Source organism: Ictalurus punctatus, chromosome 23 (genome assembly GCF_001660625.3).
Source record: "Ictalurus punctatus breed USDA103 chromosome 23, Coco_2.0, whole genome shotgun sequence".
Classification (NCBI taxonomy): Eukaryota; Metazoa; Chordata; class Actinopteri; order Siluriformes; family Ictaluridae; genus Ictalurus; species Ictalurus punctatus.
Window position 1 is genome coordinate 2,317,501 of NC_030438.2, and position 23,225 is coordinate 2,340,725.

Sequence of the window (23,225 nt, forward strand, 5' to 3'; positions counted from 1 at the left end):
GTAGCATATAGGAATAATGGCCTAATGTGTTCTGCTGCTGGAAAGTTCAGGAACAACAAAAAAAAAAAAAAAAAAAAGAAGATCTATGCTTCTAATAAATACACAAAGATGAGTCTGTATCCATTTCAATAAAGTCCACGAAATAAATCTGTACCGGGAGGGTCTGTAAAAAATGTTTTCACACTTACACCATGCTCTAAAGTGGCCGCAGTGATATAAATGTAATATTCAGCATGACTATCATAAAATAGATTATTTGACCTTAACGCAGGGCCGTGTCGCCCTTTTAGAAGCGCTCAAACCGCTTCAGCAGTATACTTCTTTTATATATAAAAAAAAAAAAAACAACAACAACAAAAAAAACGTATTTTCTAGGATGAACTTTCTAGAATGGTTGTGAGCGGGCAGTAAATCTTAGCCTTGGCAAACAAGAAAACTTTGATTTTTAGGGGTCATTTAAAACAAACAAACAAAAACAAAAACAAACAAACAAACAAACAAAACAAAAAAACTCAGACCTCTGATACAGTTTTTCTACTAAATGTGGTCAGGCTGCTGAAAATGAATACACACACATTAACTGGGAACTGAACAACAGCACACAGCCATTTACCTTTAAAGACATCTCCTTGGAGATATATATTATATATATATAAAATTATTATCCGGACTGAGTTACTAATATGGGGATACATTTGAAAAAGATTTACATCTACATTAACGAGAAACGGAGCAAAACTCTAAAATCAAAATAAAAACGCAGCCTTACCTCCATTGTCGGTCCTTTTCAGAGCTCCGTCTTTGTGTGGACAGAGCTCACATCTCTGCGAAAAGATGAGAAACATCAAACTGAGTATGTACAAAGCAGAAACCAAGCTTTTATTTATTAAGCTTTCATTCTATTACCAGTTTTTAAAAGAGGCTTAAAACGTCTCTCTTCTCCCAGGCGTTTTAAAACGTCTCTCTTCTCCCAGGCGTTTTAAAACGTCTCTCTTCTCCCAGGCGTTTTAAAACGTCTCTCTTCTCCCAGGCGTTTTAAAACGTCTCTCTTCTCCCAGGCGTTTTAACGCGTCTCTCTTCTCCCAGGCGTTTTAATCTAATCTTTACTATGGTCTGTTGCCTGTTTTTATTCGGGTTTTATTCCGTTTTCTATTCTGACCTCCCGTACTCTGTTCAGCACTTTGGTCAGCTTTACTGTGTGAAACGTGCCACGTAAACAAACAATCATTTCTCCGCGAGAACCGATGAGAGTGAACGCCGGTGAATTATTATCATCGAATAAAGGGAACAAACACGTGACCTGAAACTATTAGCTCTCATTTTCATAATGGCTGAAGTCTAGACTGAAGTAAGGTTCCTTTTCAGTACAGCTCTCAAACACAATCCTTGATGAAATGTTTTATTTTATTTTTTTTTGGCTTGAGATCATAATCATCGCTGGTGGAAACCGGCCCTGGATAAGAGCGCTCTATGCGAAACGCGTGAATGGGGAGTTGTGAGTGAGGCAGTGTGTGTAGCCATGGTGTTCAACATTCATTCACATCTTTCCAACATCGCTTCTGCCTTTTTTTTTTTTTTTAATCTTCTGGTGACTCGCTGTGCCAGAGTCCCGTCGTGTACCGCGTCTAAGGTCGCTCGTCACAGCGAATAACGGGGAACAGCAGTGCTGTTTCGGGCAGTAACACTCGCTTGTCCGAGCACGATCGATGCTGTTCTTGAACTGAATCGGACTGAGGAACTAATCAAGATCGGATTTAACGCAGGCTCTTTGTGCAGCCCCGATCTCAAACCAGGTGTGGGTCGACAACTTTTGAAAAAAATTTCGATTTTTGATGATTTCGGACAGACTGATCCGAATCGATTAGATTGTCTCTAATAAAATACAAAACACTGAATTAATAGCAAAGTTATTCTAATACTATCTAGTCTGATATGAGCGGGGTTTTTTTTAATATGCATAATGATTTAATAACTCAGACGATCAGCTCGGTGGGTGAAGGGAGAACAGCTCTTGCCTTGGTTCAAACTGGTTTGTGCTGGTCTGGTGCTTGTTTGGCCGGTTGATTAACAAAACCTTGCCAATGAAGCTGGTCTTGCTGGTTGATGGCTGAGAACCAACACGCGTTACTGCCATTTGAAGCCGGTTTTCTAGCAGGGATGGTCTTCCGCTGTATTTTTGTGTCTGTGAGCTTTACAGCTCCATCGGAATACTTTTATGCGGAAAAGATGGGAAAATGCAAGTGAATGTGAATGGCTTTTTTAAGTAGAGGTGGAGAACATGGCAAAAATATACAGAAACAGCTGGTCGATACACATACAGCTCCTCGTTAACGTCAGTAATAATGCCGTTGCTCAGCACGCCATAACCGGATAAGCTCAGAAAATGATAAGAAAATGATAATTATCTGGCGCAGAACGTCCTACACTACGCTTTTATTAAAGCGCACCTATTATGGTTTGGAAACGGGCCCAATTTTGTTTTAAAAGGTCTCATACACTAGATTTACATGCATGCGAGGTCAAAACACACCTTAACGTGTTCGGAATTTAAACCGCAGCGTTACCGTTTCCCCTCCAGCGTCACAAACGACCCGTTAAACGATTCCTTCTACGGGATTCATTCTAAACTCCTCCTTTCGGAGAGCATACTCTGCTCCGATTGGTCAGATGTCCCAATCTGTTGCGATTGGTCTACCGCTGTCAGCCTGCTTCAAAAAGGAAACGCCCTCTAACATAACGGCTTTCGGGTCCGGCTTTCTGTTCGTGGGCGGCGGATGAAGACCAGAGGCGGGGCTTTTTGTTACAAACCGACGTAGGTTAGTACAGGAAGTAAGTGTGGAATTATTAAGTGACTCGTTACAGCTGTTCAGAATCGGGTCCTTCTTTTGGGGGTCAGCAAGTCCGTTCGTCGTGCGCTTTTCAGACGTTTTACGTTCACAGACAGCTCGGACACGCTAGGCGAAAAGTAATACTTGAAGAATCGTAATGGGTGCACTTTAACGAACCACCTGTATTCCTGTATACCTTTTTAAACCCAGTTAACCCATTTAAAATTCTTTGACTCGGATACAGGCAGTGGCACGTAGACTAACTGATCACGCGACACGGTCTAACTGCACGCATCGACGGTGTGTTTCTGACAGGTGTGGATCTAGAGAGAATGTAGAAATGACACAGCGAGTGATATTTAACACGGCTAATCTTTCTGAATGTTGTTTCTCCAGATGTTCACCAAGCGACAGTAAGAAAACAGAAGGCCAAAAGTCTGCTGTGACCGAATTTTGCTACTTAATAATTAGCGGCTCCTGCGTTTTTATTGCACAAAAACGCCACATTCCCACCTTCTTGCTTCCTACTGGTTCATAACGAAGAGGTCCTCAAATACACAGGTCACAGTTAGACTTCATACAGCCGGTGCAAAGAGTCACACCCTTTCCCCTTCGGTGAAGTGTTCCGTTTTTGTTTCAACCGAATGAATCTGATTCGCACGTTTCTTTCACGTAAAGCGCTCAGAGATGGAGCAGGAGATTAGAGGTTGCACAGACACCTTGAAATGATGTTTATCGCCTAACAGGAACTGGTACATTTGGCGCAAAGACAGAATTTACCACAAAAATGTCAACACAATGAGTTCACTTAACAGGTTTCCTCTTTCAACTGCCACTTTCATTTTAAGCCCGGTAAAATGTATTTTAAATACAGGCGTGGAGAAAAGTTTACGTACACCTAGGACAGAGATGTTCAAACTCGATCACTCTCAACTCCACACGTTTCACTGTTGCCAGACAGTTCCCGTGTTACAGTCCCATCCAAAAGTGTTCGCGCACAGTCCTAACAATCTCTTTTATGGAGATTCTAGAGATCCTATAGAGATGCTGCTACCATCATGAGTTACATCATCAATGCAGATTAGTGACCCTGTTCCAGAAGCAGCCATGCAAGCCCGAGCCATGACACCACCTCCACCGTGCTTTACAGATAAGCTCGAACTTTCTTTCGCCACACGTCGGCGTTCCCGTCACTTTGCTAGAGGTTAATCTTGGTTCCAACTCTTTTGTGGCTCGTCCCTGTATTTCTTTGCAAATTCCAATCTTTGCTTTTTCGATTCTTACTGCTGAGGAGTGGTTTTCATCTTGTGGTGTGGTCTCTATATTTCTGCTCCCATCTTCAAACAGTGAGTTGTGATACCTTCACCCCTGCCCTCGGAGGCTGCCGGTGAGAGTACCGACTGCTGTTTTTCTTCACACATTTTGTCACAAACTATTGTCGTTTTTTCCTTGGCCGACCCGTTTGATGTCCGGTTGTTAGGATACCGGTGGTTTCCTTCTTTTTCAGGACATTACCAGTTGTTCCACTGGCTACGCCCAATGCTTGTGCGATGGCTCGGAGTTTCCCTCTTTTCTCAGCTTCAAAATGGCTTGCTTTTCTTTTCTCCCATAGACAGCTCTTGGGTCTTTGTGTTGGTTGACCTTTTTTTTTTTTTAACAATAAATGTAATCTTCACAGACAAAACCCAAGCCTCAAATCAACAGTAGCCATTCAGAGCTATTAACTGTTTAAACAATCAATCAATCAGGGCACACCTCAGCAACAAGAAACGCCACTCAGTCACATGGGCCGATATTTCTGATCACTTGAAAAATGGGTGGGTTCAGACAAAAGGTGCCGGGTTAGAAGCTGTTAAAACTAAATGTCTCGAGTACCAAGCAAAAAGAATCGGTCTTGTCATTTCAATACTTTTGGAGGGGACTGTATGTCACTCAGGGCGTCTACTTTTATATCCATAAGAGGTCGTTTCAAAATAATAGCAAAGAGACAGATTTATTTCATCTTCTGTTTACTTTATCAGATTTTCAGAGGGTCTACAGCTTACGAGGTATTGGGTACCATTGCTTTAATCAAACTCTTGGGTTATCCTTCCACAAGCCTCTCGCAATCTGCTGGAATTTTCACCCAGACCTCTTTACTGAACAATAACTCAGTCAGGTTTGTGGGAAATTTGAGCATTACCTGGGAAGTTTTGTCACTGGTGTAAACACGACAGGCTTCGTGAAGTTGTCGTGAGACTCTGCTAAAGCGGCAGATGTGCATTATTCGATGCACCGAGTGATAATGACTCTTTGTAATGTTAATTAACAGATTAATACTTTTCCTGCTGAAAAATCCGGCTTGGTTTGACCTACCATCTGCCAAAACACAGGACAAGCTGGTCAAATAGACAGAAAAAAAAATGTTGTGTTAATGCCACTAACGCAACATCATAGATAAGGAGTTTCAAGAAAATAACACGACAGCAAGAGACAAGCTCAAACACACAAACACAATCGATTTAATCACGCAAGAGAGACCGTTGGAGAACACCAGCCGGTGTTTTTGGCAGGCCGAGCTGAAGCGAGTATTTTAGGACAGTTATTCGAAAGGTTTTCAAGTTAATGATAACTTTGATCATTCTTATTAGATTAAATGTTGTAGATTTTTCTGGGTAGTCCGGTTTTCTCTCAAGGCTGTGCTCCTATCAGCCAGCCGAAGTAACATTACTGGAGAACTGGCTGTCTTGAGGCCAATATTTATGGAAAGGATGGAAAATCCTTCGGCTGCTCATCTACATTTGGTATAACTGGGACTTTGTGCACATTTGAGTTTTCACCAAAATGTTCCTTTAGGCTGGAACTACTGTACACATACAAGTGTAGAGAGATAGAGAGATAGAGAGATAGAGAGATAGATAGGTGCATTACCATTAGCTTTGCACTAACGTCTTGAATCCAGCAAGAATCATCACACTTAACTGCACTTGCTTAATCAGCTACTTTAGTTTTTGGTTTTTTTTTAACTGATATGGTGTATGAGGTGATGCTGCTTCACAAGAAACCTTTCCTAATCCCCAAATCTACATTTGAATACTCTGACCTCCATTTTCCCCAATGCTCGACCCAGACAGTTATCGGGCATGGACAAGGTTTTGGATTGCCCATTAATTTCAATGAATGCTTAACCGTACTAAACATCCTGAAAGAATGATACACAACTATATAGAAGAGGATTGCACGTTGGCTGTGCGGATGCATCGAAATACAGAAAACTCACCACTCGTGCTGCTCGCTCTTGAGATTCACATTTCCTGCAGAACCAGGGACCGGTTGGGACTTGGACAATTCCATAACAAGCTGAAGGGAAAATAAAGAAATTTAGTCTTCCGTGACAAGGACATGAAGGTAAATGAGCTGTTGATTTTATAAACAGCAAAGCGAACACGTTTATGCTATAGACAGACCAGAACGCTCATGAGAGCGATGGTGTTTCAGCAGCAACACTTTAACCTCAGCACTACATCAATGTATACCAGGTTAGATTTATATCTACCCTCCCCTTCACTGTAGTGAGACTGCATTATAGGTCCAATTGTTAAAATTAAATGTGACAATGCTGTAGAGATGTGGACCAATGGTGTAGGAAGGGAAAGTCCTCAAGACTTCACTGTATTCTAGTTGTAGTCAGCGAGAGGCTTTTAAGACGGGAATACATTTTTAAACTTCGTGTTCCAGGCAAAGACGAATGAAGTTCGTAATCATTTTTAACCGACACTCGCAAGCTTAAACGTGAACTAAAGTGTACCAGCCGAGCTCCATGTAAAACAACATGCAGACTACAAACAAATCTGGGAAGTGATTATACTGGGTTTAATCGGTATAAAATAAGGAACTGTTCCACGTAAGCTACCAAACTTTAATGCCGTCCTCAGACTTGTTCAATTCCGATTAACAAAAGACAGTTTAGGACTTTATTTTAAAATCTTTTTTGCTCGACATCCACGTTGACGTTGGTGCGTCCTCCGTACCATGCCCTCGATACGACGTGATTGGTCCTCACAAATAATCACAAGGGGTTTTGGGTAAGAGAGCACTGCTGAGTCTGAATCAATCTGATTATGTAACTCACGCTCTCTCTCTCTCTCTCCTGTCAATCACAGCGATCCTAGCCAATCATAGGCATCTGTGAGGTCATGTATGAGGAAGAAGGTGGATAGCTCGTTCCTCTGAGTGTTGTGCTGCCCTGTGACACAGTATGAACTGGCTTCAGGTGTCTCTGAGGACTGTCTTGTTATATTATAGTAGAGAGGAGGCTGGTGGGAATGAATTTGGAAATTCTGAAATTGAGGAGAAAATGCCAAAAAAAAAAAAAAAAAAAAAAAAAACCACCACCAATTACCATAACGAGTTTCAGCTCCATCCGTCAGCGAGCAGCCGATGAATACCAGAGGCGGGGCTTTTTGTTACAAATCTACGTAGGTTAGTACAGGAAGTAAGTCTGGAATCACTAACGACTCGATTCAGCTGTTCAGAATCGGTTCTTTCTTTCGGTATGTAATGACTCTGTGTCGCACTTTGATTTTTTTAAACTTTGCAGACTTTTTACAGTCACGAACAGCTTTATAACACACTACACGACAGGGAATATTTGAAAAACCGTAATAGGTGCACTTGAACATCTCTACCTACAACATTCACTTTTATTCTGCACAACTGTAGCACGCGCGCGCGCACACACACACACACACGTGACGTTACAGGAAGTCCGGAGGTGTGAAGACGACGAAACACTTTGATGTTAAAGACGAGTGCGTGCGTGCAAAGCTGCACTGCATACAAGCATGCTGATCCACACAGAGCCCAGAATAATTGACCTACTAACCCAACTACTGCTAAAGGGTTACAGTGAGGAATCACAGACTTGTAACACGGCCAACTCACAGTATCACACGGCTCATCACCTAATATAGCAGAAAACAGTCCTACAACTCGTTATTATTAGAAATTCACTATTATTATCAGCTGTTTACGCAGCCAGTTTTGTAGATGTTTCGTAATTTACGTCAACAGATAACTATTTAGTGACAGTAGGATCGATGTTAATATTGTTACGTGATATTTACACCCCAAAAAAGTTCAACGTTAAATTAGCGCATACGTTTAATTTGTCAGTTAACTAAGAAGCTAGCTAAATTCGTACACAAGCAGTACGCCGCAACTGCTTGCTAGTGAATCTAAATACCGGAAACCCTAAACAACTAGTCAGCTAGTTACAAGTTTCGTCGCTGTCATATTTTTTTAAAAATCATTCAATATTTTTGTTACCAAAACATGTGGCTTCACTAGACAACATGCATTTTTCCCCACGCGTATTCGAACAGGTCCCGCCTACTCCGCTCTGATTGGTTAGTGCCGTTCTGTCCCCTGCTCTATGATTGGTTAGTCTCTCTCAGTCATCGCTAGCTGGTCATATAGCCAATACAAACGAGCCGGCGCGATATGCCGAATACGGGTGGAAAAAACACTCCGAGAAGCTTAGCGGGTAGATAGCTAGCGAATTAGCTTAGCATATGCGAATTAGCTTAGCAATCGCGCGTCAAATACGACGCAATCGAAACGTAAGGTGCACACAGAAGTCACCTTAAGATTGTTGTTTGATTAAAAGAGTTATTTAAATAAAAAAGGAAATGGTGATTTGTACCTTGATGCACGGCAACATTACAGCCGTGTCCGTCGCAGTAAACCAGCGGGTTTTCGGCCCAGCCTCTCTCATCAGAGCAAACGCAGCAACCCCCGATCATCTCCTTCATATTAGCGGCCAAATAGTCGCTAAATACCATCTACAAACAGAAATCAAGTCCCCAAACGTTTATATCGAGGCCTCGTCGCGAATATCCAAGATCCCTTCCGATGAAAAGTCCATATTTGATGTCGTCTCCTTCACATTAGCGTCCGAAGGGGTCGCAGGATCCAGTCAGGAAAAAAGGTGCGGAAAAACACGCCCGGAACGACTGTATTTAAGTCTTCGTCCGTGTATCTAATTCCACTGTCGACGAAAAGTCATACTTGGTCGTGTTTACAATCTAAATTGCTATTTTTGTTTTGTTCAACACACAAACCCGAAGGCTGTCGGGAAGTAAACGCGCGATGTGCGCATGCGCAGGACGAGCACCGCTAGAGGAACTGAATGGTAGCAGCAGCAGGCCTCGGTGTGTAGAAGAGGACAAACACACGATGTACTCCATCCTCACACGTCCTCTTATTCTTTATTTACTCTGTTTTTATATATTTATATACAACTCTTTTTAAACAATTTTTAAAAAATGTAGTTACATTTAGTTTTTATTGATTCTTTTTTATTTCATTAGTGTATAAGAGGACAAACACATACTAAGCCCCCGTACAGTACAGCCTCTTATTCTTTATTTACACTCTTTTCTATATCACATTTCCATAAACTTTAGTTTTTATTTTTTAAAAAATACGTTCACCTCACACCTCCAGGGTTGAGGGTTCGATTCCCGCCACAGCCCTGTGTGCGCGGAGTTTCTATGTTCTCCCTGTGCTGAGGAGGTTTAGTTTGGGTAGTCTGGTTTCCTCCCCCATTCCGAAGACATGCGCAGTAGGTTGATTGGTGTGTCCGTAGTGTATGAATCTGTGTGGGAGTGTGCCCTGTTTGGCACCCCGTCCAGGGTGTACCCTGTCTTGTACCCGATGCTCCTTGGGATAGGCTCCAGGTTCCCCGTGACCCTGAAGGATAAGCGGTATAGAACATGGATGGATGACAGCATCTGTTTTAGTTTAGTGTTCATTTTATTTCTAGTTCTATTTAACTACACTGTGTGTCTCATTTCTGGAACCTCAGATGCACAGGAATGTGATACCCCTTGTTAAGTCTTTGTACAAGGCAGTGTGAGATAATGCAGTTTACCCCTTTATTAATCAATTCATTCATTCATTCACCAGCAGTAAACACTTTATCGTATTTACAGTGTGACAGTGGCTCCAGAGTCTTTCCTGGGAACACTGGGTGTGAGGTAGAAAGACACCCTGGAGAACCGGAAGGAAGTCCATGTGGACACAAGGAGAACATGTGAAAGTCCACACATCTCAAATCTTGAATCTATGAATTAATAACTATAAAGAATGTGAGGCTTGACTATGCGGTATATTAAAACTGGTTTGTAATAATAACGTGTCTATACAGTACCACGTGTCAGATGAAAATAACACGCTTTTGGGTATTCTGCTTTTGGGTTAATTAGGAACTCGTGGAGAGAAACTCTGATTTTAATGTTAAGTGTCTATATCAATTATCATGTTCTGATATCACAATATCAAACTTGTTAACCTATTTCTCACTAGGAGTGAACATTCTGTCCACCATGTATTTAATAGTATTAAATAGCATTATGGGATTGTCTCTGACCATCGATACTCTTTTTAATTTGTCTAAAATAAGGACCCCAAGAAGATAGCTGTCCATATGATGGAACAAACCAGCATACGTGACATTTTTAAGTATTGTTGATCACCATATTGAACAAATTAGCGATCACCAATCCTGCTCATGGAAATCTACCTTCCTGCAGCATTCAGTTTAAGCCCATTTCCCCGGGGTTAATTTGGATAATCAAGTCGACTGATAATCTAGAGCAGGTGTGTTTTGCTTCTCAGGATTTTTGGGGAGAAAATTCCAGACAACATAGAAGTTCAGGCGAAATAGCTGAGTTTAGGCACATAGGGGTCAGTTATGCCAATGGTTAAATGTACTGTAACTCAGCAGTCACATTTATGTCTTTCATGACATTTGGGAGCTGGGCCAAAACGTCCCAAATTCAGCTAAACACATCTACTGCTTTTCTGGAATTCCAAGGACAGACTGTAGCCTGGTCCATATCATGGCTGATATATAGATTTCCATTAAGTGTGAGTTGTGGTTGTTTTTAGCAGCAAGATTCATATCACTTATCATTCCATGGTGGTATGTGGGCTAGAAAAGGGCGGTAAGTGTGGTCCAGCCCTGGGCCGTCACTCATTTGCTGTGGTAAATCTCAACGAACAGTCGCGGCACTCGTCTAAATAATCTAACCTGCTATTAAAATAGCTTAAGGGATTCCTACACCAAGATTTTGCCCTCTAGAAATGATGTGTTGTTTGAGTTAAACCTAGTGGGTCATTTTGAAGTATTGTGAACACCCTGCCCCATTATGCTACCACCCAGCACACTGACATTAAGAATCCCTGACTTTAGCAAAAGTATATTGCTTTTTCAAAATAAATATGTGGCACAGTGTACCAGAGTCAAACACACCAACGACTGGGTTTAAAATAACCTCATCAAATCATTATACTGAAATTGTAATGTTTAAAATAATGTGTTCGCTGGTAAAGGACATTACTCAAGCCTACATGAGAACGCTGGTTTCTAATGTTAGTTACCCGAGTATAAACATTTGTCAGTTTTAACTACATTTTCAAAAACAAATGACAAATGTAATGTTGTATATCCATGAAAAACTTGCTTCCTCTTAGGTCAAATTGTTCATTTCCTTTCATTAACCTTATAAATCATTCTTTCTAGAGTAGAAACCACGTTTCTAGATCAACTGCCTTCAGGACATTTGACATCATCATGCCTAATATGCAATATGACAGTAATTTTGCATGGTGAAATAATCTGGACTCCCTGGGATCAGTTTTGCAGGACAGGATGTTGGCTAAACTGCTGCGGTGGAGGACTTTCAGCTCCAGACTGTCCTTCATACCACTCGCTGTCAGATTGTACAGCTCATCCACCGTGTAGACTATGCAATAACGCAACATTATTCACGTTCCCCCACGCTGTATTTACTCTTATTATTTTTCTGATGGACCATTCCACATTCCACAGACAGTCACTTTATGATCACTTGCACTATGATCAATTTACTTATTTTTGTTGCTACATTGCATTTTTATTTACTTAGTTTACTGCAGTATAAATACTGTAACCTGTGTTTGCTGTGCATTGTCTATGTCCTTGTAATCTATCTATCTATCTATCTTTCTATAACAGTGCATGGTGTTTTCTTGGTTTAAAAATAAATAAATAATTTTTCAACATTCAGCATCAGAAGACAAGATGTTTGGTTTTATCGGGTATGTAATTTTATGCATATTCAATTAGATGAAGCGCATTTGCATACACAAATGTTTTTTGTTTGTTTTCATTTTAATGTACGGAAAAGACATTACAGATGTTACACCATTGCATTTATAACATTTATAAACGTGATACATTTTCTCAGCAAAGGACAAAAAGTCGCTAGGATCTTGACGTTCATTAAAAAACTAAAAATTTTAAAAATGAATTCCCCCAGAAGGATATTAGAAAGCATATTGCATTCATTTTTATATTTGTTAATATTTTTTATAAATATAACATCTTGTTTTTGGGACAAAGATGTTCTCAGACTGGACTTTATGTTCACAGTTTATAAAAGAGCTTTTTGTGGCATGAAGAAATGGCTGAAATGTGTTTCTGAGAACTTGATTGATCTGGATGAATTCATGCATTTTTTCCCCATTCATGCATGTGCTCAAATTATGACTAACATTTTTATAGGTTTTACTCAAACATGAAAGTAATAATAATCCATGTATGCTGTAAATGCACGGCCATGAACACAGCCTTCAAGTGCATACAAACCAGTTTGCTTCCTAGTGTGTGTTCTGTCCTATAGTCACTGTGGGTGTTTTTCTGTGTGGGTTTGTTTTAAACCCAGTTATTTTAAAGTGTGGGTTGGTGCTCATCCTGTGTACTTAATGTCCAAACCCTGTTATTGTAGTAGTAATAGTAGTAATTATTTTTGTTCCACAAATTATAAGCCAAAATGTCTGGTTGCTGCAACATGCTGTTCTATCAAATCATGTCTGTCTACAAAATAGGTAACTTAGTGTATTTAAAAAAAAAAAAGAAAAAAAAAAAAGGTTTAAACATCAACGTTAATGTAGGGCAGCTGTAGCTCCATGACTAAAATTTCCTTTTGTCCACCACACTGAGAAATGGGAGTGTTGACTTCAAGCTACTGAGATGTGATAGAGATCAGGTGCTTAATCTTGCCTTATAGGTGCATTACAATGTCTTTAGGAAATGAAGACTTAATACAGCACCTGTCTGATCTCATACCTACAGGTGAATCTTAAAAAATTATAATATAGTGGAAGTGCTCTAAAATCTCCTGGTAGACGCTGCATCGACTCTCGACTTGAGAAAACACACTGGACCGACACCAGCAGATCACATGGCAACCCAAATCATCACTGACTGTGGAAACGTCACACTGGACTTGGATTCTGTTCCTCTCCACTCTTCCTCCAGACTCTGGGACCTTGATTTCCAAATGAAATGCAAATTTTACTTCCCCCTGAAAAGAAGACTTTGGACCAGTGAGCAACGGTGTTTTGAGTAGAAGGGTGTTTTGAGATAACTATCTGATTGGAGCTCTTCTCAGGTCAACATTGCTGTATTATAAATTCTTTATTCGAATATTTTTGAGATACTGGATTTTTCCAGTATCTCATTTCCATGAGCTGTGAGCCATAATCATCAAGATTAAAACAAACAAAAAAGGGCTTTAAATATTTCACTTTATGTGTAATGAATCCAGAATATATGAAAGTTCCACTTTTTAATTAAATTAAATTAAGGAACAAAACGAACTTTTCCACAATATTCTGTTTTTGTTTTGTTTTTTTAGATGCACCTGTATATAATACAATCCAAAATCATTACGTGTACACAAATGATTTGTTCCTTCATCTTCAGTAGACGTTTAATCCTGGGCAGCGTCACGGTGGATCCCGAGCCGATCACAGTGGGTCGAAGGTGGGATGGGATGCCAGTCCATCGCACAACACCATGCACGAAGATTCACACACACAGCCGATCCACCTGCAGTCGTGTTTGTTGGCAGGTTGGAGGAAACTGGAGAACCCAGAGCAAACCCACACAGAAATGAGCAGAATGTGCAAAACTATGCACAGACAGTAGCTCAGGATCACATCAGGAGCACTGGAACCAAATAATCTGATGTGTAAATTGCCAGCAAATTTGGTTTACAGAAATCGTTTTTATTGGTAAATTTTTTCAATCTTGCCATTGGCCTTTATTGCAAGTGCAGTAAAGCTTTGGCTCTCTGGACTTAACAGATACTGTATGTCCTGATGAAAAATTACCGCATGTTTCATATCTAATACAAGGTGCAGCTTTATGCATGACATGGCAGTTCACTAAATAGACATGAAATTACAAAATAAGGACAAATGTTTAAGCAGGACTGTTAAGATTCATTCATTTGAACACCAGATTTAAAAAAACAAAACAAAAAAACAACTAGATCATGTAAATTCAAGCAAAAAAGTCATTCATAAAATGTCATTTCAGAAAAACAAATTGTACTTGCTCTACATCACTCCTGCACTGATCTCCATGAACATACCTACCTACCTACAGCTTGTGGGTTCCTGTGCAAAACGAAACAGACAGTAAATTATTTCTTGAGTGCAGAGAAGAGTCAGGAGGTGTGGGTGTGTAGTTGACAGAGATTCCATTTTTATTCGGTCCACATGAACAGTCCGGTGCATATACCAGCAGATGGGAGGTTTTCTACAGATGTCTGGAAGCTCAAGCAGATGTCTCCTTGTCCAGGAGTCCTGTACATGCACCTTAAAAACTAAAATATCTGCATTATATAATCAAATCATATCACTTATCTCCTCACCAAATTTCTTACTTCAGAAGCTAATGTTAATACTTCTCCAGGTTTACTTTTGGCCTTTCCAATACCCTTTTTGCACCAACACACAGAGCTGGTGTCAATCCCAGGACTCCTCAAAGTATTTTTCAGCAGCATCCAGCATGTCCACCAGTCTAGAAGCCAAAACACTACCAATCATATGTGGGAGTAATGTATAACCCTAGAGGCTTTAACAGATTCTACTTTTGGTTTGGAAAGGATATTGTACTATTTAACGTCAAAGCCATTAGAGCAGCTCACTTCACAGAGACTTCGCCACAAGTAGTGATTAACTTCACTTTAGGGACGCACAGAATAGAAAATTGCAAAGAATACAAATACTTCGGATTGAAAATTAATACCACTGGAAATTTCAGTCCAGCGGCGAATGAGCTGACAGAGCAGGCGCAAGTAAAATTCTACACAACAAATTCATTCCCAAATCCCAATTCAAATCTGGCTCAAAATGATATGAATCAGTAATTGAACCGATTCTGCTGTACGGTAGTGAGGTCTGGGGGCCGCTCACAAAGACGATTCTCCTCGCCCGGCTAGTCCTGAACCTCAGCTCATTAACACACGCTAACACGGTTCTACCCCAGGAGCAGCCGGACACAAGAACAAATCAGACCCATCAGACCTCACCAAATTATAACACTACAGAAACAAAACTACATCCACCCCTACGAACACACAAGCACAAAGTAAAATGCAGTGCTGTCTGGCCCGAAACGCACAGTACACTGTAGCGGACTACCTGAGCACAGTGACCGCACACCGACGCAGAACCACGCTGACACAGTCCAGACTCGGCACACACACTGGCCGTCGAGACGGCCGCTAGAAGTAATCGCGGCTCCCTAAAGAGCAGAGTGCGCACACAGTGCAACAGCAACACAGTGGAGACAGAGCTGCACTTTCTAACCGAGTGTAACAACTTCAAACACTTGCGTGAATTATATTTTAAAAAAACATCACATCACACATCCCCAGTTCATCCTTCCGCCAAACACTGACAAACTGCCCGTACCGTTAGGAGAAATAAAGGAGAGGTGCATTTTAGCCTGTGTGCCTGCCACAACCTGAGGGACAGTGAGTAACCCACCCACTACAACAAATGGACACTAATACAATATGTTTATTCAGATTCTGATAACAATCTTCTACGAAAACAACACTAATGCTACTAACACACTACTACCACTCTCAGTTCCTCGTTCATGTTTTAAGGCTAAAAGTGACCGGGCTTTCTCGGTGGCTGCTCCTAGGCTTTGGAATAGTCTTCCTCTCCACATTAGATCTTCCCCTTCCGTTTCCGTGTTTAAATCCCGTTTGAAAACTCACTCGTATTCTTTATGTTTTAATCGAGGATGTCAATTTTTCATTGGTCTTTTCTTTGGTTTTTGTTTACTCTTTTAATTCGGTTTTATATTTCTCGTACAGCACTTCGGTTTCAACATCCGTTGTTTTAAATGTGCTTTATAAAATCAATAAACTAATGTTTATTATTAACAGTTCGACATTCCCGTAATGCGTTGGCAATACCGTACATGTATATGATCATGCCAATACAGCCTGTTGAAGCGAACCGAATTAATCGATTAAACCCGAGAGTGGTGAGAGTGTGGAACTGATCATGCATCAGAAAGAAAGGGTACGTATGGACCTTAAATCATTTTTAAAGGTACACTATAGGTACACTATCTCCATCTTTTGAGATGAAAGATACATATTGCAGGCATAAAAGATGTGCCTTTGAGGGTACCGCCTTGGTGACATGGAAATTTACAAGTATCTGTTGGAGTGTATAGTAAGTTTTGTTAGCTTTAGCAAAACTTTTTCAGTATTTTCCAATTGCTATAAAATGATTAATATTAGTATTCCTTTTGGAATATTTCCAACAACAATTTAAATCTCTGTTTGAGCCTTAGATAAATATAGATAACTTCACTGAAGGTCATGGAGATTACTGAGGATGGTACCACTTAAAAACCACGAAGATGGCTTTGGACCACAATTCATATGAACAGTTTTGCACTCAAGTCTCCATCAGTGAACAGTGGAGAAGTTCAACAAAACAGACTTTGTGTGAAAACTATAACGAATTTCCTGTTTACACAATTGCATTATTTGACCATATAGTACACAGCTCTAGAAGGGGGTTATAAAGGATGGGTTCCCTTTTGAGTCTTGTTCCTCTCGAGGTTTCTTCCTCATATCATCTCACCGAGTTTTTCCTTTCCAACGTCATCTCTACCTTGCTCATTAGGTATAATTTCATACATTTAAATTTTATATCTTGAATGTATTTATTTCTGTGAAGCTGCTTTGTGACAATGTCCATCGTTAAACGTGCTATATAAATAAAACTGGATTGAATTGACAATTCCAGCATTAAATTGGCATTAAATGGAGGTAAAATTGCATAGCACCCAAGCCCCCCTCATGTTCTTGGTTGTAGACCAACAGTAATTTTTCCCTTTGGTTTCAGATCTGAATCAATTTTGAAACATGAACAAACATGAAACACCTCTTTCATGCTGAAAAACTGGAACGTTTCAAGATTTAACACAGGCACCCTGTCAGTGTTAATTTAAACACACTTTTACACAAGTGTTTAATCCATCAGTACAGACTAATTGGTAGCTCTAGTAAGAGGCAGAAAGCTTTTTTGTTGTTGTTGTTTATCATGTCATGTTTAAGATCCATTCATCTTCAGTAAGTGCTTTGTGAGGGTCGCAGGGACACATCTTGAGAACACTATACATACCGTGTTTGGGACGCCAGTCCGTTACAGAACACATTCACATCTATGGGAATTTAGGGTGGCCAGTACACCTACTGGCATGTGTTGTTGTTTTTTTATACAGGTGAGAGGAAACAAAGGAACCAAGTGGAAACAGTGAGAACATGCAAAACTCCTAACAGGAAATAACACAACCTCAGAACCGAAACTAGGACCCTGGAGTTGTTTGGTGTCAACACTACCTGCTTATGCCACCAGCTTTTTTTTTTATGTCTAAGTATGTGAAAGAGCTCAAAGTGATTGCCCTTTGGCATCAAGCACAATGCTTGCCACCTGTTTGCCAACTCCGCCCACGCAGGGCAGAGGAGGCATTCCGCAGCCCCAGTCCCCAGAGGTGCAAGGCAACTGTTCTAACCATTAAACCACCACGCCCCCAAAACCCCACCCGTCCAGCTGAATCTGATAGAACAATTAAATTGTTGCCCAATTCAGCAGATGTTGCTTTCATATACACTTTGATCCATTTCTTGCTTTAGCTGCCACTATGCACTTGCCACTTCCCTGCTGGGGTGGAGAAACAAGCAGCATTGCGTTTGCATATGTGCGTAGAGCGATTTGATTTTGAACAGTCTGTCATACTGAGGTTCTTTTTTCGCCCATTATATTTTCTGCATCCTCTATGCAGGGTCCAGAAGATAGCGCAAAAAAAAAAAAAAAAAAATCTGTTTTTAATCCTCACCAAAGAGGGGAATTAGTGTCAGGGAATTGTTTTGAAGAGCAGTAATCAAGCCTATGTATATTACAACAGAAAAGCGTAGACTAATTGACAGACAGAGGAACCTATTTGAACGTCTTTGCGGTTGCAGTTGGAACAACTGGAGTGGTGAGAATAGCGGTGCTGGGATGAGCTGTGGCCCCAGAAGCGGTTGGAAATCCAAAAGACTGGGTTCTTCATCTTTGTGATGTGGAAAAAACATGGGTTCTTCATCCTCTCCTATAACCTGAGTTGGAGTTGTGCTGGCGGAAGAACTAGTGGCACTTAACGTAGAGGTGATGACCCGTGTAGGAGAGGTATGCTGGCATTTCTTAGTCTGCACAGAAGGGAATGGATCCTTATCTGAGTTAAAATCAGTCCTACTACAAGGCTCAATCATATAAATAAGTATACACGTCCCAATCCTAAAGGAAAAAGTTTCACAAATGTTTTTTAATCACATAAGACAACCAGAAACAGTTATATACAATAATCAGTGGACTCTGTAATATAGCATTATACAGGCTAATGTGATTCAAAAGAAAGAAAGAAAGAAAGAAAGAAAGAAAGAAAGAAAATAATAATAAATTGTAGCCTACATACCCTTCGAGATCCTTATACTAAAGTAATTAGTCTTCCTCAGATGAACCGTAGTCCAGTAGTCTCACTTTCACAATCCAGCTCTGCCAAAATCTCACCAGTCATCCATTTGTTTTCTTTTTGTTTGCTATCTCTGACCCGATGTCATCGTCTATAGTTTTTATTCTTTATTATAAAGCAAACCACATGCAGTCGCTCTGTACAGCGCTGCTTCCCCCGCATTCACTGCAGCAGAGCCACACGGCTTTGTTGACATACCGCCTCCTTTATTTGCGTTGTAATATCTCCGTCTCTGATTGGTCGAGAGCATTGAACGACCAATCAGTGGAAAGCTTAAATTCTCGGCGGGATCTCATTTTCATTTCAATGCTCGGGCCGAGCCTTAGGAAATTTACGGTTATGTTATTTGAATTCCAGACGATTTGTTTGTTTATCTTAGTTTCTAAACCTGCAATTAACACGAGCAGTTAATTAAGGGGAAAGGTTACAGAGATGATGTTCAGGGTCATTCTGAGAGACCAACCACTGGTGAAATAGCCCAAATGTTGAAAATAACCGGTGTAAATAGCCTACAACAAAACATTCTCATCCTCATATTCCCATGACCATCTGCCGTCAGCAGTCCCAATCATGCAACAACAACAACAACAAACAAAAAACAAGGGGGGGGGGGGGGGGGGGGGGGGGTCGTGTGTCCATTTCTCTAACTCTTGCTTTTATAATTGGTTTGAGGTTAACAATATGTTTGCTAGGCCTACACAGAAAGTGCCTGCTTGAATGACGTTTCTTTCATGCATGCAACAGATAACGCTCGTTTTAATGCACACGTATACTTCACAGTACGAAGTTTATTGTGTGTGTGTGTGTGTGTGTGTGTGTGTGTGTGTGTGTGTGTGTGTGTGTGTGTGTGTGTGTGTGAAATTTTTAACGCGAACGGCTTTTGTTTTGCAAAGTAAATCTGCTTTATAAATATTATTCTGCTAAGAGCACGTGTGCGTTGGCTTGGATAATCATATACCCTGAGATTCACAATGTCTGTTTTGATTACATATATCCTCATAATTCACTCCATGACCCTTCATAATACTTCCCGAAAAGTATAATAATAATAATAATAATAATAATAATAATAATAATAATAATAATAATAATAATAGTTTATTAATAACACCTTTAATAAAATAATAACAGGCTTGTTTATTTTTCACAGCTTTCATAGCAATCTACTTATCTATATTTATCTTATAATATTTTTTTTTTTTCACGGTAAAATGTGACACATTGTATTTCATCGTAGAATCAACCTATATAGTTCTCTAATGTTATCCACTGAGACATCACCTAACCATATACAAGAGTGAGTCAAATGGAAAACCATGGACTAATGGACCTTTACTTTTGCAGCTGCACATTTTTAATGTAGCTATTATTTCTCAAATTTATGTCGCACTCGTAAGATTTCATTTGACTCGCCCAGATATATATATATATATATATATATATATATATATATATATATATATATATATATATATATATATGAATATGTGTAGGTTATATAGCCTATGTGTCACGCAGCAGTGTTATTGTATATAAACATACAATGAACTTTGGTTATCTTTCGAGATTCACAAGCTGGATAATGTGTTATTAGTTATTGTGTTATTGTTCAAGGAAAAACTCCGTCAGTGTAACTGAGATTTTTCGCCATTTTCATGCTTCATTAATGTAGCGAACTTCATCCAGTCGATACAGCAGACCCTGTTAATAGTCACTCTATCTCTATAACACGAGGAAGTGCATTAATAGCAAAAACTATGTCAGTCCTACTTTAGTTTGAGCAATAATAATAATAATAATAATAATAATAATAATAATAATAATAATAATAATAATAATAATAATGTATTATTGTTGTTGTTGTTATTGTTATTATTATTATTATTATTAGTAGTAGTAGTAGTGGTAGTGGTAGTAGTAATAAGCCTATATTCACAAAGTTAAATGTTATTTTGTTCCTTAAATTATTAACGATAATAAAAAAAAATTAATCTGTAATTGTAATGTGACAAATGTTGGAGTAAACCCACTTGTACCTCTGTCTGAGTTGTTGTGGGATATTTTCTCACCTCTTTGTTTTTAAATTATGCAGTGAAAATCCAGCTGATCATTAAATCACACTATGGGTTAAAAGACACAAAACCCGGTGCATTACGTTTTGGGTGTTTTTCCCCCCTCTTAGCTGCAGAATTCGGGAAGCACCACAGAGGGTCTCAGAGGCGCACAGGGAGGGGTTAAAGGGGGAATTTGCCTATGGCACGAGCTCGGCTTTTACGCAAAGACTTGTGGGTAACGTAGGGGCGCTCGCGCGCTTGCATGCACACATATACACAATAGAAGTAACACACGACATGGCAGGGTGAAAGGTTACGGCCGCCCACCCCCAACCGTCTCTTTTTCTTTCTCTCTCTCTCTCTCTCTCTCTCTCTCTCTCCCTCACACACACACACACACACACACACACACACACACACACACACACTCAAGGAGGCTTCAAGTTGCAAATAATCAATGTCCATGCTTGATCCTGGGAAAAAGGAAACTGTCGGGTTGCAGGAGATTGTTTATATATACAGGCTATATGAGGCTAAATAATTATATATATATATATATATATATATATATATATATATATATATATATATATATATATATATATATATATATATATAATTATTATCATAAATACTTTATCATAATTATTCTAAATACACTGAAACATATGACTTCATACACATGTGAAGTTCACCTCGTTTTATTAATCCAAAGGTGTATCCTTTCTAGACAGCTAAATGCTTGGGGGGAAAAAATTAATCATTCTTATTACATTTTGAATGGATTATGATGGGGCATCTATAAGGACTCTTTTAATTACTGGAGCCTAAACACAAAATTAATTAACGTGTAAAACCATTATTAAAAATTATATCCGTGCGCGCTCGTGTGTGTGTGTGTGTGTGTGTGTATGTGTGTGTGTTGTTGTTGTTGAAGTCTTTTAAAGTTTCAACACTCAGCAAGTAGTATCTTAATCTTCTTAATCTAATCAGGATGTTCAGAATTGCTCTTTTGAATTTCGTGGTTAACCCCCCCCCCCCCCCCCCCCCCCCCCAATAAATAAATAAATAAATAAATAAAATAAAAAATGAAAAATTAAAAAATTAAAATATATTTTTTTTAAAGTGTTTGCAGTATTTAGGTTAAAAATGAAACGAGTGTGTGCTGGATATTAGATATATTTGAGGACAAGGGATAAGTCTGGAGGAAACCAGAGATGGGGGAAAAAATGTCTGCTTTTCCTTTGTTCTGCTTTTTGTTGTGGGATCTTACCTCCTAAATGCATCTAATCTCACAATCTTCTTCATCAAACTTTATGCTCACGAGTTTCTTTTTGAAAACTGCGCTCTCACCTCTGGCGATATCAAACAATGAGCAGAGTTCAATACGAGGAGAACACGTTTCTCTGGGTTTTATTTTCATTTGCCGGGAAAAGCGTGGTGTTTTTCCTCGAGCTGCGGTGGAGAGCACTGCGGACCCCCCACTTCGGGCGGGTGTGTGTGTGTGTGTGTGTGTGTGTGTGTGTGTGTGTGTGTGTGTGTGTGTCTGTGTAGGTTCTCCGTGTCTCGTTTCCCTGCAACCAGATTACAAGAGTCCAGGCAATAAATTTTAACTTCCTTCTGGGTAATTAAAGGGTAACTATTAGACATTAATAACTAGATATTAATTAGTGAACACTTTAAACCTGGCCCACAGACCTGAGCGCAAACAGCACACGTTCTTAGGCTCCATGTGGCACTGTGTATTTGAGGCTAAATGGCTCAGTACTCTAGGATGGAAAAAGTGAGTGTAGTACATTTAGATTTCTGTGATTGCACTGCTGTAGATGGCTTTTCAATTCAGCGAGCGAGCTGTTTAAATCATTTCCAATCAACCACCAAATTCATCGGTCATATTCTTGTTAGCAACAAATAAGCGCTGAGATGAACACAAACCTCTTTTGACAAAAGTGGCACCAGAAAATGAAGAGAGAGGAAAAAAAAAAAAAAAAAAAAAAAAAACAACCACACGCAATTGAAAAAGGAAAATAGCTTGCATTTTACTCGGAAGTAGAACGAGTTTATTTTCCGTTTCTTATTGAATAAAGCTGTGTGCTGCGTCTTGGTCAAAGCGAATCATTAGTGCTGAACGATGACATCTTGTCCGGCACATGTTTAATAACCCATTGTTTTAGATGGACGTTGCGTATGACGTCACTGCCTACAAAGCCGTCAAGATGTAAAGAGGCTTATCTGTTATCCCAGTGGCCACCAGTAATAGCCTTCCTGTTCTGGTACACTCCAGTCGCAAGGTTTTGACAATTTATTGAACTGACACTTTATTTTTTGGATTTGCTGACTGTGCTTTTTTTTTTGTTTTAATTGTTTATTTATTTATTTATTTATTTACAGTCATATGTATGGGTGTCTTATGTGTGTGCT

The 23,225-nt window shown here is 39.7% G+C and overlaps 1 protein-coding gene and 1 long non-coding RNA gene across 12 annotated transcripts in view; both read right to left on the reverse strand.

The window, feature by feature from the left end:
• The window catches only part of mllt10 (MLLT10 histone lysine methyltransferase DOT1L cofactor), a 75,866-nt gene extending 66,869 nt beyond the window's left edge, over positions 1-8,997 (reverse strand). For 3 of the 10 annotated variants that reach the window (XM_017453100.3, XM_047150226.2, XM_017453096.3), the window contains exons 1-3: positions 8,512-8,994; positions 6,088-6,167; positions 770-824 (exon numbers count right to left, since the gene is read on the reverse strand). In XM_017453100.3, coding sequence (XP_017308589.1) covers positions 770-824; positions 6,088-6,167; positions 8,512-8,650 — 274 coding nt within the window. In that variant the 5' untranslated portion in view covers positions 8,651-8,994. Of the gene's footprint in view, positions 1-769; positions 825-6,087; positions 6,168-8,511 lie in introns of all 10 variants that reach the window. The other 7 variants (XM_017453101.3, XM_017453107.3, XM_017453105.3 and 4 more) reach the window with 4 other exon arrangements.
• Positions 8,998-13,468: 4,471 nt separating this feature from the next.
• LOC108256348 (uncharacterized) lies at positions 13,469-20,132 on the reverse strand. 2 transcript variants are annotated; one of them, XR_001810272.3, is made up of 2 exons: positions 18,694-20,132; positions 13,469-18,427 (listed from the first exon to the last, which is right to left on the reverse strand). It is a non-coding gene; the product is annotated as an uncharacterized LOC108256348 (long non-coding RNA). The 2 variants fall into 2 exon arrangements; XR_008393322.1 differs by having other exon boundaries at positions 13,469-18,515.
• Positions 20,133-23,225: the final 3,093 nt, after the last annotated feature.